Consider the following 18,794-nt stretch of genomic DNA (forward strand, 5'->3'; position numbering starts at 1 on the left):
TGGGTCATACTCTAAGGTCAAGAGTTCAAATATGTAAGAACCTAAAGGAAGATCTTCCAAAGAAATACACATGAGAAATATGAATGCCATAGCTCAAGTCAAAAACTTTCTTATACACCCTGGAATCTTCACTTATGGGGGCTCACAAATAGAGAGTACACAGTATAATAATCTGATTGGATAATGACAAAAACAGAATCTCGGTCAACAAATTTTTTTTTATGAATGCATTTATTAGCTCACCCGAGTGCAAGGCTCAAGTGAGCTTTTCTGATCAAAATTTGTCTGTTGTCTTAGTCGTTGTCATAAACTTTTGATCTTCATGAACATTTAAAGAACCATTGTGCCACTTTCAACCAAACTTAATTGCCACAAAGTATCCTTGGGTGAAGGGGATTCAAGTTTGTTCAAATGAAGGGCCATGTCTTTGTCACAATTGCCTTCAATTAAATTGTGTTGGGTTCTTGTGAAAAAAAATTAACCTTTACAAATCTAGTAAATGGATAACCTTTGCCAATCAAGAAAAAACAATCTTTAAAACAGTAACTATTTATTTACAAAAATATACAAAAATTCAAAATGGAACTCAGGCTCTGATGTTTCTTAGGTAGACGTCAGTACCACATGTCCCAAACCAAATTCGAAGTACCATATCCTTGGTATTCACCCATGTGTTGGCCGGATGTACATATCATCACTGGAAATAGAAAGTAGTCATTTCAGGAATTAACCAGTCTGTTCAGGAAATCAGTTGTCTCAAAACGTATAGAGGAACATCAGAGTAGACTTATGTACATCAATAAAAAGGTCATATGGGCACCTATTTAAAATATTGAACAACTTCATATAATAAACTAATCTATCTAACAAAAATTCTCACTAACATGCCTATCGTGTGCATATGTGACAAAACTGTAGAAATGGTCCTTCTAAAATACATTTGTATTACGTTTTCGTAGTATTGACAAAATTGAAATGCAACAACAAATACTTTCGTTTACACAAACTTCCAAGAAAAGACAGAAATATATCACTTACTAAATTGTAGTCACTCTTACATATGCAAAAGGCACAGGTTTCAAATGGTCCACACAGGTACCAGTAACATTGAGTAATGCATCCCATTTCCACACAGCATGGGAAGCATCCTCAGGTAGTGTAGCTTCAAGTTTGTTCAAATCATGACCCCTGGGGGTAGGGTGGGGCCACAATGGCTGATGAAAGTTAAACATAGTTAAAAAAATTCTCAAGAACAGTAAAGCCATGATTGGTCATAGTTATATATAAGCATCCTCAGTTAGTGTAGATTCAAGTTTGTTCAAATCATAACCCACATGAGTAGGTTGTGGCCACAATGGGCGATCAAGGTTTAATGTTGAAATGCATAGTAAAAAACCTTTAAAAATCTTTTTCAAGAACAGGAAAGCTGTGATTGGTCATTTAATATAGACATATTATATTACTAAGGTATGTAGATTCAAGTTTGTTCAAATAATGACCCCTTGGGGTAGGGTAAGGTAAAATGAGTCATCAAAGTTTTACATATGAATATAAATGGGAAAAATCTTAAAAATTTTCTCAAGAAAAAGCAAAGCTGCAATTGTTCTTATTAATATGGGAGCATCCACTTTTGGTGTAGATGCATTTTGCTCAAATTATGACCCCCCGGGATAGGGTGGGGCCACAGTAGGTTATCAAAGTTTGATTTACATATGCATCTTTTAAAATCTTTTCCCTGGGTCTCTTGTTTATTTCAAAATTTAAGATCATTATAATACCAATAAGAATGTCCTGTAGCTATATAATTCTCAAGTTACAAAAACCAACAAGAGGACCATGGACCACAATGCTTATCATGGTCACTAATTAGGGCAAGCAAATTTTTTCCCTGTGTAAAACTTTGAATGCCTGTTGTTACTTACCTTAACACTGAAGGTCAAGTTACTTCCACTTCAATATTACTTATCATGGCTTTGCTATTCTAGAAGATTTTTCATGATTTCTTTCTCACATTTAATTCTTAATTTTACTTTTGATTGCTCATTTTGGCTATATACCAAGGTGTCATGATTTGGATTGAACAAACTTGAGTTTAATACCAGAATGTATGTATTTTTTACCTTGATCTTTGACCTCAAAATCAATAAGGGTCTACCTTAGGCCAAAGGGAGTTGTGATATAAAATTTCATTGCAAAAGCATGTGCAGATCTAGAGGGGGTGGGGTTTTGAAGATTTTTTTTTTGAATTTATAACCTAAACATTTTGATCTCAAAATCAACATGGTCTTCCTTAGGCCACAAGGAGTTGTCAAGTAAAATCTCATTGCAAATGCTCAAAGGCTTCTCGAGATATTATGTAAATTAAAGTGTGACTGATTTTGGTCAAAGCGCCCCTATCATATTTTTATAGAAAAAATATCGCCCCCAAATATTGGTCAAAGCGTCCCCTGATTTTAGTCAAAGCGTCCCCTAACATATTTTCATAGAAAAAAATACCGCCCCCAAATTTTGGTCAAAGCGTCCCCTGATTTTAGTCAAAGCGCCCCCTAATATATTTTTACAGGGAAAAAAACGTTTCGAGTCGATCCCCAAGAAATGGTCAAAATGTCCCGATTTGGTCAAAGCGCCCCCTTATAGAATTTTTTCGGGTAACTCCAAAAACAATGATAATATTATAAATACAAAACCGTAACATGTTTGTAAAAATATATTAGGGGGCGCCTTGACCAAAATCAGGGGATGCTTTGACCAAAAAAGACCATTGCTTTATTCCGTACATGTTTGTAAAAATATATTTGACCAAAATCAGGGGACGCTTTGACCAAAATTGGGGACTTATGACCATTGCTTGGGGAAAATATATAAGAAAAAAATGTAAGGGGGCGTTTTGACCAAAATCAGGGGACGCTTTGACCAATATTTGGGGGCAGTTTTGTAACATCATTTTACTGTAATATTCTATAAAGGGGCGCTTTGCCCAAAAAAAGGGGACATTTTGACCAAAATCAGGGGACACTTTGACCAAAATCAGGGGACGCTTTGACCGGGACGGTTTTATTAGGGGGCGCTTTGACTGGATTTCCTCGAGATATTATGTAAATTAAAGTGTGACAGAAAGATGGACAGCCAGACCACATTAATATTTCCAACTTTCATCAAAAGATAAAGTAATTAATTTTCATTCCTTATGACTATAAAATATATTGTAAACTTAATGGGTATATATTGAATTATGCTTTATATAATGAAGCAAATTCGTCCGTGATACTTTGTTATGAGCATGTTTTACTGAATTACTGTACATGTATTGTCTTCAAAATTCCTGCTTGACATCAATTTTTTTTTAGAAAATGATAATTCAAAATTCATTCAAAAATATTTTATTCATTACTTTCATAATGATCAAACATCATATGCTACATAAATTACAATGAACATGAAGATATGTAATACTGTTTTCAACAACATACGTGTATACGCTCTACTAGCAAAGAGTCTCTGATTTTTCATCTTGAATCATTGCTTTGTTATTAGCCACTCTAGCAATTAATGGAGGGATTTTATCGTCATCGAGACTTTTCTGCCACAGAGACTGTAGATGTTGATCCACGACCTTGTCCAAATCACCGGCCACCTTAGTGTCAAGGTCAGTATGAAGGACTAATATGATTACTGCCTTTTTATAAGGTGCATGGTCACCATCACAGTAACCATGGAAAAGCAACATGACTTGTGGATCAAGCGCCTCAATATGATCTATGACAACAGTATGGAGTTTATGGGCACTTGAATCAAACACAAGCCTGATTTCATTGTCGAGCTGATATTTAACATCGTCCGCCGAATCTGCCTGTATATTTTGGACGTTTATGTATCCCCCCTTCTTGTTCCCACCTGTGTGAAGGTTGCTGAGCTTTGTTATATAGTTCTTGGCCAGACAGGTAGCTGTTTGAGATGTGGTATCTCCCTTAGGAACGACAAGCAAAATAACTGCGGGATAGTCAGGTTCTTCTTCCTGGACTACGCGCATAACCGGAACTTTTATCTTCCTCCAAAACTCATTATCTTGAGCCAAGAATTCCCTTTTCAACTCCTTAAATTTTATTGCAAATTTTTCCTTTACATCTACATCAGCAGAGTTTGATATAGAGACATTTGATCTATCCTGCCAGGAGGGTATAACTCGCAATAAGAACACAGTTGTAATTAGCACAACGATCAGTATCACTGTCATCATAAAACACTTGGCACAGCATGAATAAGATGACTGTAGGTCTGTTTTTAACTCTTTATTTTCTTTTACACTAGATTTCCTTAAAGTTTTCACATGCGAAGTCTTTGGTGACTTTTTTTTATTTGGTAAAATTGGCGATGTTGATCGTTGTGAAGTATCACAATCAAAATTCTCTTCCTGGGACTCTGTGGAAGCCACTGATGAGTTGTCCAAGCTTTCTGTATCTTCTTTGGTGTTGCCTTTTGGACTCCTCGTTCGTTGCTTGCTCCTTGTAGTTCGCATGACACTGGAAAAGCAAATAAAAATAAATTAATGTTTATTGAGTATATACATATAATGTACATATGATACCAAAGATAACCCATGAAAGCTCAAATGCTTATCACTAATGGGGTTCTTTGCACATATGTTGGCACAAGGGGGTCATTTTGAAGAAGAAAGAGGATCAATAGAAAACTCATGTGTCCTGACCACCTGATCCTCTATACATATTGGTGTTCCTGAGAATGCTTCCATAGTTTACATAATGAGTGGCAGAGATGGGCACAGGACAAAAGTGATTAGAAAAGCCACTTGTGCTTTCAGTTTACATGAGCTAAAATATAACAAAGGCTATCCCTTACAACATTAATATCACAACAGTTTCATAGGCCAAAACACTCACCTGACTCATCTTGACCCTAAGGCTTAATTTGTTCTTCAGAAAAAAAAGACTCCTACAAAGCTTATATGTCTCCACTGCCCATCCTACTTTCTTACATTTCCTTCAAATTAACCCTAAACTCACCCACTTAATTAAGATGGCAAGTCCAAAATATGAAGAATATAATAGCTGCAGATCTGTAGCTCACTGGTCTGAAAAAAAATGGGATGGATCATGGATGACTAGAGAGCTACAGTGCCACCAATAGAAAACAATGCATATTTATTGCACACAAAAAGATGTGCTCATTTTGGATTATTTTCTCCAAATAAAATTGTATAAAAAGTTTGATTTCAAAATATACCCTTGACCTCAATCAATCATACTCTCATATTTTATATTTGCATGAAGCGCGTTCAATAGAGTTATCTTGCCGTCCAGAATGGCAGAGTAGGTAGGGAAATTTTTTATGGTTTCCGTAGCAGGCCCATTAGGGCTATTTACAACAATTATGCGCCTACGGAATGTTTTGTTCTGGATATAGTACATGCATGCATATTAGGAACACAGTTAGTATTAAAATATTTTGAGACGGCAGTTTGATGAAAACATGGAGAAATTAATTGAGAAACAGTCCAACTTCAAAAGTTTTGTCGTAAAATCTATACATTTTTTTCAATGGGTGGTACTGTACTCTTCGGTCTGTCATATTTTTTTCTTCAGAGAGCTACAGTTCTGCAGATATGAAGAATATAATACTCTACTAATAACAAGAGGCCCAAGGGCCACATCGCTCACCTGAGCACATCGTCAAGGAAAAAGCACAGATCAGGTCAGAACTGAAAAGTTTACTGAGAAGGGGGGGGGTCCTACCCTCCCTACCCCAAAAGGCTATGATTTGATCAAATTTAAATCTTTAATACATGAGGATGCTTACATGTCAATATGACTATAAACATAGCTTTTCTGTTCTTTGGATTTTTCCTTTATTTTATTTTCCATTATTTTTCTACGTAAAACTTTGATCGACCTTTGTGGCCCCAGCCTTTCCCTTGGGGGGGGGGGGGGGGGTCGGTTGGTTATGATTTGAACGAAGTAAAATCTACACTAAGGAGGTTGATTCCATATAAATATCACTAATCATGGCTTTGAAGTACTTGAGAAGAAGATTTAAAAAGAAAGATTTCCATATATATTTCTATGTAAAATTTTCATCGGCCATTGTGGCCCCGCCCTACCCCCGGGGGTCATGATTTGAACAAACTTGAATTTACACTACCTGAGGATGATTCCACATGAGTATTATCTTTCCTGGCCAAGTGGTTCTTGAGAAGAAGATTTTTAAAGATTTTTCCTACATATTCCTTGTAAAACTTTGATTGGCCATTGTGGCCCCACCCTACCCCCAGGGATCATGATTAGAACAAAAGTGAATTTACACCACCTGAGGATGATTCCACATGAGTTTCATCTTTCTTGGCCCAGTGGTTCTTGAGAAGAAGATTTTTAAAAGTTTTTCCTATATACTCCTATGTAAAACTTTGATCGGCCATTGTTTTCATGATGTGAACAAATTTATATACTCCTGAAGATGATTCCACAAAACTTCCTGGCCCAGTGGTTCTTGAGAAGAAGATTTTTAAAAGTTTTTCCTATATACTCCTATGTAAAACTTTGATCGGCCATTGTGGCCCCACCCTACCTTTGGGGGTCATGATTTAAACAAATTTGAATCTACACTACCTGAAGCTGATTACATAAGAGTTTCATCTTTCCTGGCCCAGTGGTTCTTGAGAAGAAGATTTTTAAAGATTTTTTCCTATATACTCCTATGTAAAACTTTGATCGGCCATTGTGGCCGCACCCTACCCCCGGGGGTCATGATTTGAACAAATTTGAATCTAAACTACCTGAAGATGATTCCACATGAGTTTCATCTTTCCTGGCCCAGTGGTTCGTGAGAAGAAGATTTTTAAAAAATTCCATTAAATTTTTACTAATTCATAATTATCTCCCCTTTAAAGAGGGCGTGGCCCTTTATTTGAACAAACTTGAATACCCTTCACCCAAGGATACTTTGTAGCAAGTTTGGTTGAAATTGGCACAGTGGTTCTTGAGAAGAAGATGAAAATGTGAAAAGTTTATGATGACAACGACAACAACGACAACGACAGACGACGGACAAATTTTGATCAGAAAAGCTCACTTGAGCCTTTGGCTCAGGTGAGCTTAAAACTAGCTGCAGATCTGTAGCTCTCCGAAAAAAATATTGATAGACCGGAGAGCTACAGTGCCACCCATTGAAAAAACTGTATATTTATTGCGCACAAAAAAGATTAATTCTTCCAAATTCTTACCTCAACTGCAAAAAAGGGAAGATTAAAAAAAATCCTCTCTCCTTTATCAATTATTAACATGAACGAAGCATATACCGAATTATCTTTGAAACCAAAATGGCAGTATAAATAAACGAAATGTTCGATGACTACAATATCAGGATCAGGAGGACTATTAACAACAATTATGAGGAATGTTTGGTTTTGGAAACAGCGAAAGAATGCGTTAGGAACATACGGTTAGTAATATTTTGAGATTGCAGTTTTAAAAACATTGAAAAATAAATCGAAAACCGAGCACATTTTTTTGTGCGCAATAAATATAGTTTTTTTCAATGGGTGGCACTGTAGCTCTCCGGTCTATCAATATTTTTTTTTCGGAGAGCTACAGATCTACAGCTAGCTTAAAACATGTTCTTTTAATTTAAAAGAATTTAACGTGTTTATTAGTAGAGTTTTAATTAAATTATAAATATAATGCTGTACGAGTCATAGTGGCTTGTCACAACTTATTTGTCTTCATTATACTAAACCATCTCTTATTTGTAAACTTGTGTATTAAATAGTACTTAAATTTATAGCACAGGAGCGGTCAAATAGAATGAAGACATGAATATATAGTGACGAGCCCCTAGCTGTATTTGTCAGACTTAGTCACTTTAACATTTTACCCAAATAACGTTATACATGATCTAGTACTATATTATCTGCATCAGTTTTCTAAGAATATATTTGTTTGTTACCTATCCAGAAGTGGACAACTTCAATATGTGAGCATAAAATTTTCACAGACTTGTTACTTTCACTTTCCAGGGTTGAAGTTCGCGATGTTCGCAGATTTCCGAGGTGTTCCGTTTTATGCATTTTCGGGAGGCCTCGGGAGAATTTATCAACTTCCGGAGAGAAACTCGAGATTTTAAAGAATGTTTTGAATTTTTATTTATAATCTATTTGCCGTAGAAGTTGCTACCTTAGAGGTAAGTTATAAAAATATAGGATTAACATGTATTGAATTTTAGCAGACTTCATGTATTTCTTTACCCATACCTTGTGGTCTTTGAATCAATGATTGAATGAATGATGATGATATGTTGCAAACCATTTCATTGTTAAAATCAAGTTTACAAGTGTTTTCTTAAGCTCATCTGAGTTGAGGGCTTAAATAAGCTTTTATTCCGTATCCGTCTATCTGTCTGTCAGTTACATTTTCGACTTCTACAATTTATAGAATTATTATCTAAGTATTCTCACCTTGTTTAAAAGGACACAATGAGTCAAAATCATGTCTTTTTTAAAGAATTAACATACAAGAAAACTTATGAAAATTGTAAATGACAATTAAACTGCAAAAAGACTGCACAATATAGGTTCGGAAAATGAAAATAATATATACAGTTTGTTTGATAACAGCCAAATTCATAAAGACTTTTATTTTCTAAAACTTGGGAGGTTGACAAAACTTTCGGATAAGTCATAGATTCTTTTGACAGTTGCTTTTACACACTATCTTGTTTTACTGACTCTACTGAGGAGAGAAACAAAGAATTGTTAATTAACCTAATTATTAATATCAAACAAGTATATCTTAACAATAACACTGCAACTGGTAACTAGAGCCACACACGTGTACTCAGAAGTTGTTGCTAAAAATAAGCTAGACAGTCTCTTTGACAAACTGTATACGTAACAATGTATCTAGTGTTTTCACTGATGGTGCAGGGATTTGGCTTAGATCATATGACGATAAATCTACAGAAGTTCAACCTATAATTTCGAATAAATACAGCCTTAGAATGTGTTTTATTTGATATGTTTACCATATTTAAGTCATTATTTTGATACTAATTTTACTTAGTGTACCTTATTGGTAGATAGAGCTCATGACAATTTTACTGGTATTATGCTTATTCCTCCTTTGCATTAGATCAGAGATTGGGTTGCAGATGGACATAGGTATATTTCAAAGATTTATAATTAATAAATATATACTGTAAAACAACTGTTTTATATTTCTTATTTTAAGGATTTTTTTCTCATTACTAACAATTTATATTTTTTTTACTAATAAAAAACGGTATCTTCATTAAAAAGAAAAAAATATATAAATCGTGATAGCGGTTTATATTCATTTGTTATACAAAAGTGTTAATTGAGGGGAAAAGCGCAAATAAATAATTTTTAATTCGTTTTTTTTTACTAAAAAAAATCTTTAAATAAGAAACATCGTAGAATATATCTTAAATGCTTAAACTATAAATATGTCAATGAGTTTATTGAAAAATAAACAAAAATTCCCGTGAGTCTACATTTAACTTTGTGATCAAAAAAATTTAGAAAATGTAAAGACCGAATTAACAAATTAAAATCAAAATGATGTGTATAGGGTATCTGTATTATACAGAGAAAGATTTATGAATAGTAAGAATATAACGAAGATATGACAACTAAACTGCATTGTAATGCAATAAAATACTGCACAATATAATTGCCGGAGAAATAGATGTTGTATCTACCGCTTTGATTTTTAATGTATGTCAAGGTCACTTCTATTCTTAGCTCAAAGTTGTAAACAACATTGAACTGGAGCATGCAAAGTTGAGAAATATGTTCTAACAACTTTTGTAAAAGATTACATAAAATTTTTTGGCCTACCTACATTTATTACAGGATACCTGAGACCATGGTAAAGTTATTTAACTTTTCTGCACACACGTACAATAGGGAGGAAGAAGTAAAACAACATTTTTGTTATTGGCATACTGAAATTATTTTTACTTTTATTTTTCTCCATAAAAATAGAATTTTTAGAATCTGAAACCTGGAATTTTCTGAAACCTAATACTTTTGGGAATTGAACAAAAATTTACACGGGTCATGCAAAAATTCTAGTACATTTGTTGATTTTCTCCTTTGTGCGTCACAGTGTCTCTTTAAGCTATAGAATATGAAATTAAACAAAGGACCAACCAAACCCTGTTTATATTTTGAAATATTTAAACTCCAGTGGTAACGGTATTGACGTTACTTCTCTGTTATATCGTGTTCCACTTGGAAATTTTTTTCCAAAATTTATTTACCAATATTTCCGTAAAATAATTTGATTTAATTATCATTCTCTCTCTGAAGTACACATGGAAGCATTAACTTTGTTACATATTTGCCCGAGAAAAGAGATGTAGTGTGATTTCTTTTGCTGGAAAAGGACTGAAAAATGTCGTAAAATCTAGGAGCTTCCGGGAGCTTTGCCCCCTGGGCCCCCACCTGGGCTTCGCCGTCTTCTGCGTACACTTTATTTCACTGGCTACACGCCTGCTTACTATGACTTATTCTCACCATATTTTGATTCAAATATTAATTCTTTGGACTCTTCCAAAATATTTATTACAATTAGAAGATATAGTACACTATCCTGCCATGCACACATGCGTAGAGAAACTTCTCAACATAAAACATGACAATTGAAACCAAACTAAGGCAGTATGCCTTGTAAAACAAATGAGACCTTCTAATTTGATGAAAAATTATGATATACTGACTTGATTTCATTTTCAGAGGAAGTATATTTTAAATTAAAGTAAACTGGAAATACTGTTGACTGTTTCTCATCAATGTTCTTAAAAGTGATGAATTTTGTTAAGTAAAAACTAGTAGAGCTACAGTCTCAACAGAGACTTTCGTTTGATTCACATTGTATGAGATATATAGTGTGGTTAGTATTATGTTGCTTTTATATTATAAGTAATTCTACAAAGTTTTTATATACACTGATTGTTATAGACAGTCAGGAAGGATGGCAACAGGACAGTTACAGACAGGGCTCCCCCAACTCACTCAGGCCCCGCCCACCATGTCACAGGTAGACAGGGAGAAAATCTACCAGTGGATCATAGAGTTGACAAACCCTGAAACCCGCGAGAACGCCTTACAAGAACTCAGGTAGCTTAAAAAGCACAGAATCATCTGCAACTTGATCAAGCATAAATTCAGGACTCTGCTCTTTTTCAGATGTGTTGAATATTATCCATATGGAAATGCAATAATTCAATATGAATTAAGTCTTTATTTGTAGTAATCTGACCTATCACTGGTTTGTAGATTATATGTTTATTAAGTTTAGTTGTGCACTGACATTTATGTCATCTATTGTTTGCAAGTTAATATGCAGAAAGATGAGAGAGTGACCAAGAGCATAACATGCAGTTCTCTCTTTTTCCTGCATTTCTCCACTGAAAGAAAATGTCACTTTAAAAAAAAAAAATTATTTCAGCTCAGTCTTTGAAAGGGGGCTGGGGTTGGGTGGGGTGTTGAAAACAAAGCAGATATCTTGCTACCTTGATATATGTATTGAGAAAATTGCTTTTTCTTAAAAGGAAGATAAAATTAATATTTAAAAAAAAAGTTTGACTAGAAATGAATATCAGTTGTTATGTTGTTTCTTTGTTAAATCACCAGTGAGGAATAATGTGTGTCTAATGTTACAGTAAGAAGAGAGAGGCAGTGCCAGACCTGGCTCCCATGTTATGGCATTCATTCGGGACTGTCGCTGCTCTTCTGCAGGAAATTGTCAATATTTATCCAGCAATCCATCCACCCCACCTCACGGTAAAGATCATCCTAACTCCGAAACAAGCTATTATATTAATCCTGCTGTTTGCTGCTAAGTACTGTATATGTGAAAATGTTCATCCCCATTTTAATTTAACCCCTTTGCCTTCATCTTAATTATGTGAATTTAAAACATGGTGAAATTTAAAAAAGCTTCATCTCCTATGTACATGTAGATTTGATATAGCAAGGAAAATTTTTAAGACATTATATTGATTGAATATAAATTAGTCCTTTTATTTAGAATATATAATCATTTTTTGACAATCAAGCTGTACATCTAGTATGTAATATTTCAGCACTGACCATTATTGTTTTCCTCTAGGCTCATCAGTCAAACAGAGTGTGCAATGCCTTGGCCTTGTTACAGTGTGTGGCATCACACCCAGAAACGAGATCGGCATTTCTTCAGGGTAACGGCCTCTCACATAACTTAATACATCCATACACATTATAGTAAATACAGAGAACAATAATAGGCGATTTTTCTTTTAAAAAAAAAAAAAAGTGAAATTTTAATATGCATGTATATTAATACTAGTACTAGCCATAGAAATAAATTACATGTGTTATATATCAGTAGATTATAATAGAGTTGTACAATATATAAATCATTAAATCTTGACTCTTTGAACAGCCCACATTCCACTGTTCCTGTACCCGTTTCTTCACACCATCCATAAGACACGCCCATTTGAGTATCTAAGACTGACCAGCCTGGGGGTGATAGGTGCTCTAGTCAAGGTGAGATAACTCATATAGCCTCGGGGTGATAGGGGCTCTAGTCAAGGTGAGATAACTCATATAGTTGTCTATTCATGCATCTCCAGAATATTGATTGAAACAGTTGAGAAAGAGATGACCTTTACCCTGCTTTGCTGTGTTTAACCATTAGAGTTTTGTTTTTTTGTCTTTTATTTTAGTCAATGGTGGAACAAATCAATGATTGAGGCAAAACAGTTCGCTCAATTTGACAAACCTTTAAATGCTGTGATTGTTTATATGAATGTCTTGATTTCTATACACTCTATTTGAAATTTATATAAATCTGTAGTCAATTTTCACGGAACTGTATAGAATTTCATAATTAGATTTTTTCGTCACACAATTTATATCCCTAAAAATGTCAATATTTCCTAATGAAAAAATCAATTTAAGAAAAATTATTGCTTTCCTTTGTATTTTTGAATGGACCCAAAATTGTGAAATGTTTTTATTATTACTATTCCTGTATGGCAGATTAATTGACTCCTTATAACCATCTGAAGCTATAAAATTAGTGTTTATCATTGCATTGATTTCACCTATATGTCCAAAACAGAATCTCTCAAACTAAAGGAAAAAATTGTTTATGGTAAAATGGTGGATTTTTTTTACAGACAGATGAACAAGAGGTGATAACTTTCCTTTTGACGACTGAGATCATTCCTCTTTGTCTGCGTATAATGGAGGCAGGAAGTGAACTCTCAAAAACGGTAAACATTGTGTCTTTAAAGACACATCCTTATAAAACAGTCCTGTTTTCTTTAATGATTTACTATCATCATTTGTCATCATTGGCATAGAGAGGATAATTTTTTTGCTAATAAATGTAAAAAACCTTTTCTGTTACAGGTAGCTACATTTATTCTTCAGAAGATTTTATTAGATGAATTAGGCCTCTCATATATATGTCAGACGTATGAAAGATTTTCACATGTTGCCATGATTTTGGTAAGTACTGTAAAATCACATATTTTTTAGGGGTCAGATTTTCATGGTTTGAGGAAAATATATTGGTTCATTGGGATTTGATTCTGTGGTTAATATTGATAATAATAACAGGCCGTAATATATGTGAAAAGTAAAATTGCATTTCAATGTGGATATAAATTTGTGGGTCTCTTCATACCTTGAAAACCATGAAAATTAAACCCCTATGAAAATTAATGATTTCACAGTATTTGAGTTTGTGCAGTTCACATTACTTGTAAAATTTCAGACAAGTTGGAAAATTTATGTTATGCTCTGTATGCAGTCCTTGTAAAGATTAAATTTCTTGCATAAGCTTTCATTCCTGTTGTGTTTCTTTTTTTGTAAAATAAGTATTAAAATTAATACATGTATTGAATAACATAATTCATGTACATATAATTCATACATGTGTATACCTGTACTTGTAGGGGAAGATGGTGCTACATTTGTCCAAGGAAATGTCTGCCAGGTTGTTAAAGCATGTTGTCCGGTGCTATCTGAGACTTTCTGATAATCCCAGGTGGGTTTCTTATGTTTCTCTTATTGATAAACATGTCGTATTTTTACCTAAGAATAAGACCAGTGTTATAGAAAGGTTTTTGCTTTGAGTATGATTTTGTAAATTTAGATAAATAATAATACTAGTATGACAAAATGAAATACATTTATTTAATCTGAATTACAAGACATGATATATCACCAATATTCCATTCTTTGGAAACTTAATGGATATGAAGTACAGTGAAACTTTTTTAGTATGAACATGGATATTGCGAATTTATGGACATTGCGAAGTTATCTTGGGTCCCCAGCTATATAATTTTTACAAATTCCTTATACAGATATGACAAATTATGGATATAGCGAAGTAATTTCATAGGTCCAGGTGACTTCATTATAACTAAGTTTTACTGTTTAATGTAGATTTTATTCAGCTTTTTTAGTTAGAGATATCCTGTATGTTGCAGGGCAAGAGAAGCACTCAGACAGTGTCTGCCAGACCAACTCAAGGACAATACGTTTTCTAGTTGTATGAAGGATGACAATGCCACGAAGAGGTGGCTAATGCAGTTGCAGCAGAACCTGGAGGCCCCCGGGATTCCTGACCCCAGAAGTATGCCCCTCCACCAGCAGTGATCACGGAGAGGTGATTCCTGACTTCAGAAGTACCCCCCCCCCTACAGGGCTACACCAGCAGTGATAAGGGGGAGGTGTAAAGACAGACCTTTGTGTGGGGTTTCTGTCACGCTTAACCTGTCAATGATCTCAGATATATGACAGGTTAAGTAACATTTGTAAATAAATCATAATTGTGGACAAAAAGTTGTATTCTGTCATTTTTATCAGATGTTCAGACAGATTAAAGTAAATTGTGAATAAGAATTGTTTTACCCAAACGGAGAAAAAAATTGGTTTAAGCCTGCTTATTTGTTAAAAAATTGTGTCTTGACTGTAACCTAAAAAATATTGATAGGAATGGGTTCAAACTTTTGTGGCATGTTGTCCATGAGTCAAGGAGTAGCATATGCATTGATAAATTGTAAAATGTTACAGTGAGAGAATAATTACTCTTTATTTGTCCTAAATCAAACATATACCTAATCAACATTTTTTAGGATCTTGACAACATACCTTTTACCAATAGATTAAGATACATTGAATGACCTTGAATAAAGATCATAACATACCTTTAGGTCGCAAGAAAAAAACAACAAACAAGTAAAAATACATTCTAACCAAAATTCTCAGATATGGCCACGTTATTGAGATGGGCAGCACGGTAGACCAATCTCCTCCCACTAGGGGGAAACATCAATTTGTTAAATGCGTTCAGTAACTCTCTAGAGCTCATGATTTAGGGTCATTATCTTCCACTGACGCATGATCCATTTAATTGACGAGAGCTATAATCGATATAAAATGCGCACACTGGTTCCATTAATCTACACAAAAATATCTTGAAATAATTAAATATGTCAATTATTTTAGTTTGATGTTAATTTGATACAACATTGATCTGAACTTGCATTCTGTGAAAAGCGTCCCATTTCTGATGATCTCCAAAAAAGTATAGATTCGTTTGGTCAGAACACACCTAGATTATATTTGAAGCCATCGGGAATTGAATCCTGCAAATCAAATAACCCGGATGTTACTTAAGATCCTTATCTCGGTTAATTGTAGAGTACATATTGATTGGTTGACAACTTTTATAAACAAAGGAATAAATATCTCTGTGTTAATACACTTTGAAAAAAAATACGCACTCTGAAAAAAATTCAAAGTGCGTTAAAATATTTTCAAAGTGCCTCAAATTTGGGACTAGCAGCATAACTGTAGCGTTTTGGTTTTATATGTTAGTCTTTGACTATAACTATACTAATAATATATAAAACCATAACGCTACAGTTCTGCAGCTAATTTGGAACAAATCAACACACTTTGAATTTTTTTTCTCAAAGTGCGTTAAGTTAAGAGTGTACATCAACATTTATCCCTTTTTGAGAAATAATTAGCATTCTGATGAATTGATCTACCTTTATCCAGAACGAGAACAAGAAAGGCAGAAGGCCCCTCAGTTGAAATCTTTTATCTTTCCTACCCAAATATATATTTTCAAATTTCTCTCAAATAAATTAAGTTCGAGTAAAATTAGTAAGCCTTTCTAAAAATAATATGAAACACATGCATTCTAGAAGTGAGGTTGCACATCGCTGATCTAATCAACTGACCAAATTTTAACCAAAGTAATTTTACAAAAACAAATACAAATCAAAAATAAAAACATAAAATGCACATGTAATTTTTCACACATCTTAATACTAATCTAATAATTAAATAACTGAAAAAGAAGCCATTGTTTTTTTTTTCCTCGCGGTATTAAAAAGACCACCATTTTGTGTTGGAAAATTATTTTCAGTGAGAATACAAACTTGGACTCCCATTTTGTCGCATTTTTAGCTCACCTGAGCCGAAGGCTCAAGTGAGCTCTTCTGATCACATTTTGTCCGTCGTCCGTCCGTCTGTCTGTCTAGCTGTCCGTCTGTCTGTCTGTCTGTCCGTCTGTAAACTTTTCACATTTTCGACTTCTTCTCAAGAACCACTGGGCCAATTTTGACCAAACTTGGTACAAAGCATTCTTGGGTGAAGGGGAATTTAAATTGTTAAAATGAAGGGACATATCCCCTCGCAAGGGGAGATAATCAAGAAAAGACAAAAAAAGGGTTGGGTCATTAAAAAATCTTCTTCTCAAGAACCACTGGGCTGAAACTTATGTGGAAGCATCCTGGGGTAGTGTAGATTCTAAATTGTTCAAATCATGACCCCCGGGGGAAGGGCGGAGCCACAATGGGGAATCAAAGTTTTACTTAGAAATATATAGGAAAAATCTTTGAAAATCTTCTTCTCAAGAACCACTGGGCCAAAAAAGCTTAAACTTATGTGGAAGCATCCTGGTATAGTGAAGATTCTAAATTGTTCACATCATGACCCCCGGGGGAAGGGCGGGGCCACAATGGGGAATCAAAGTTTTACTTAGAAATATATAGGAAAAATCTTTGAAAATCTTCTTCTCAAGAACCACTGGGCCAGAAAAAGTGAAGCTTATGTGGAAGCATTCTGGGGTAGTGTAAATTCTAAATTGTAGGAATCATGACCCCCGGGGGAAGGGCGGGGCCATTATAGGGAATCAAAGTTTTACATAGAAATATATAGGAAAAATCTTTGAAAATCTTCTTCTCAGGAACCACTGGGCCAAAAAAGCTGAAACATATGTGCCCATGGAAGGATCATTAGGTAGTGTAGATTTCAAAATGTCTAAATTATGATCAGTGGGGTAGGGTGGGGAGTCATTATGTATAACACGGGGGAAATCTGGTAAAGAACAGAATGGTCAAAGCTTCTCAGGTGAGCGATGTGGCCCATGGGCCTCTTGTTTGTGCCCCTAAGCGTCATATGTACAAGAGGCCCATGGGCCACATCGCTCATCCGAGCATTGTGGCAAGGAAAAAGGAGTAATTGGTTTACTATTGAAAAGTTTAAATCCAAAATTTTGGCCCCGCCCTACCCCCGGGGGGTCACGATTTGAACAAACTTGAATCTACACTACCTGGGGATGCTTCCATATAAAGATGGGCAATTATGGCTCTGCTGTTCTTAAGAAGAAGATTTTTAAAGAATTTTCCTATATATTTCTATGTAAAACTTTGGTCGGCCATTGTGGCCCCGCCCTACCCCCGGGGGACATGATTTGAACAAACTTGAATCTTCACTACCTGAGGATGTTTCCCCGTAAGTTTCATCTTTCCTGGCACAGTGGTTCTTGAGAAGATTTTTAAAACATACCACCAAATTTTCACTAATTCTCAATTATCTCCCCTTGAATGAGGGGGTGGCCCTTTATTTGAACAAACTTGAATCCCCATCACCCAAGGATACTTTGTGGCAAGTTTGGTCGAAATTGGCCCAGCGGTTCTTGAGAAGAAGTCGAAAATGTGAAAAGTTTACAGACAGACAGACGGACACACAGACAGACGGACGCCGGAAAAATGTGATCAGAAAAGCTCACTTGAGCCTTCGGCTCTGGGCCAGAAAAAGTGAAGCTTATGTGGAAGCATTCTGGGGTAGTGTAAATTCTAAATTGTAGGAATCATGACCCCCGGGGGAAGGGCGGGGCCATTATAGGGAATCAAAGTTTTACATAGAAATATATAGGAAAAATCTTTGAAAATCTTCTTCTCAGGAACCACTGGGCCAAAAAAGCTGAAACATATGTGCCCATGGAAGGATCATTAGGTAGTGTAGATTTCAAAATGTCTAAATTATGATCAGTGGGGTAGGGTGGGGAGTCATTATGTATAACACGGGGGAAATCTGGTAAAGAATAGAATGGTCAAAGCTTCTCAGGTGAGCGATGTGGCCCATGGGCCTCTTGTTTGTGCCCCTAAGCGTCATATGAACAAGAGACCCATGGGCCACATCGCTCACCCGAGCATTGTGGCTAGGAAAAAGTAGTAATTGGTTTACTATTGAAAAGTTTAAATCCAAAAGTTTGGCCCCGCCCTACCCCCGGGGGTCATGATTTGAACAAACTTGAATCTACACTACCTGGGGATGCTTCCATATAAATATGAGCAGTTATAGCTTTGCTGTTCTTGAGAAGAAGATTTTTAAAGAATTTTCCTATATATTTCTATGTAAAACTTTGGTCGGCCATTGTGGCCCCGCCCTACCCCCGGGGGAC

The 18,794-nt window shown here is 35.1% G+C and overlaps 2 protein-coding genes across 3 annotated transcripts in view; one reads left to right on the plus strand and one right to left on the minus strand.

The window, feature by feature from the left end:
- LOC134274504 (CCR4-NOT transcription complex subunit 9-like) overlaps positions 1 to 14,875 on the plus strand; it is a 152,380-nt gene extending 137,505 nt beyond the window's left edge. The window contains exons 2-10 of one of the 2 annotated variants that reach the window (XM_062756790.1): positions 8,131 to 8,190; positions 10,995 to 11,149; positions 11,695 to 11,815; positions 12,144 to 12,231; positions 12,456 to 12,562; positions 13,198 to 13,293; positions 13,433 to 13,531; positions 13,981 to 14,072; positions 14,521 to 14,875. In XM_062756790.1, the coding sequence (XP_062612774.1) occupies positions 11,004 to 11,149; positions 11,695 to 11,815; positions 12,144 to 12,231; positions 12,456 to 12,562; positions 13,198 to 13,293; positions 13,433 to 13,531; positions 13,981 to 14,072; positions 14,521 to 14,689 (918 nt within the window). In that variant the 5' untranslated portion in view covers positions 8,131 to 8,190; positions 10,995 to 11,003 and the 3' untranslated portion in view covers positions 14,690 to 14,875. Of the gene's footprint in view, positions 1 to 8,065; positions 8,191 to 10,994; positions 11,150 to 11,694; positions 11,816 to 12,143; positions 12,232 to 12,455; positions 12,563 to 13,197; positions 13,294 to 13,432; positions 13,532 to 13,980; positions 14,073 to 14,520 lie in introns of those variants that run through there. The other variant, XM_062756789.1, reaches the window with a different exon arrangement.
- Positions 3,365 to 4,525, minus strand: LOC134274487 (uncharacterized). The gene has a single exon (XM_062756764.1). The coding sequence runs from the start codon at positions 4,514 to 4,516 to the stop codon at positions 3,485 to 3,487; it is 1,032 nt and encodes a 343-aa protein (XP_062612748.1). The 5' UTR covers positions 4,517 to 4,525; the 3' UTR covers positions 3,365 to 3,484.
- Positions 14,876 to 18,794: the final 3,919 nt, after the last annotated feature.

The sequence above is a fragment of the Saccostrea cucullata genome, unplaced genomic scaffold (genome assembly GCF_032062105.1).
Source record: "Saccostrea cucullata isolate Sc308-1 unplaced genomic scaffold, CSIRO_AGI_Scuc_v1 ctg265, whole genome shotgun sequence".
Taxonomy (NCBI): Eukaryota; Metazoa; Mollusca; class Bivalvia; order Ostreida; family Ostreidae; genus Saccostrea; species Saccostrea cuccullata.

Excerpts from the sequence above, each read along its gene's own strand:
- LOC134274487 (XM_062756764.1), bottom strand. The coding sequence starts at position 4,516 with ATGCGAACTACAAGGAGCAAGCAACGAACGAGGAGTCCAAAAGGCAAC.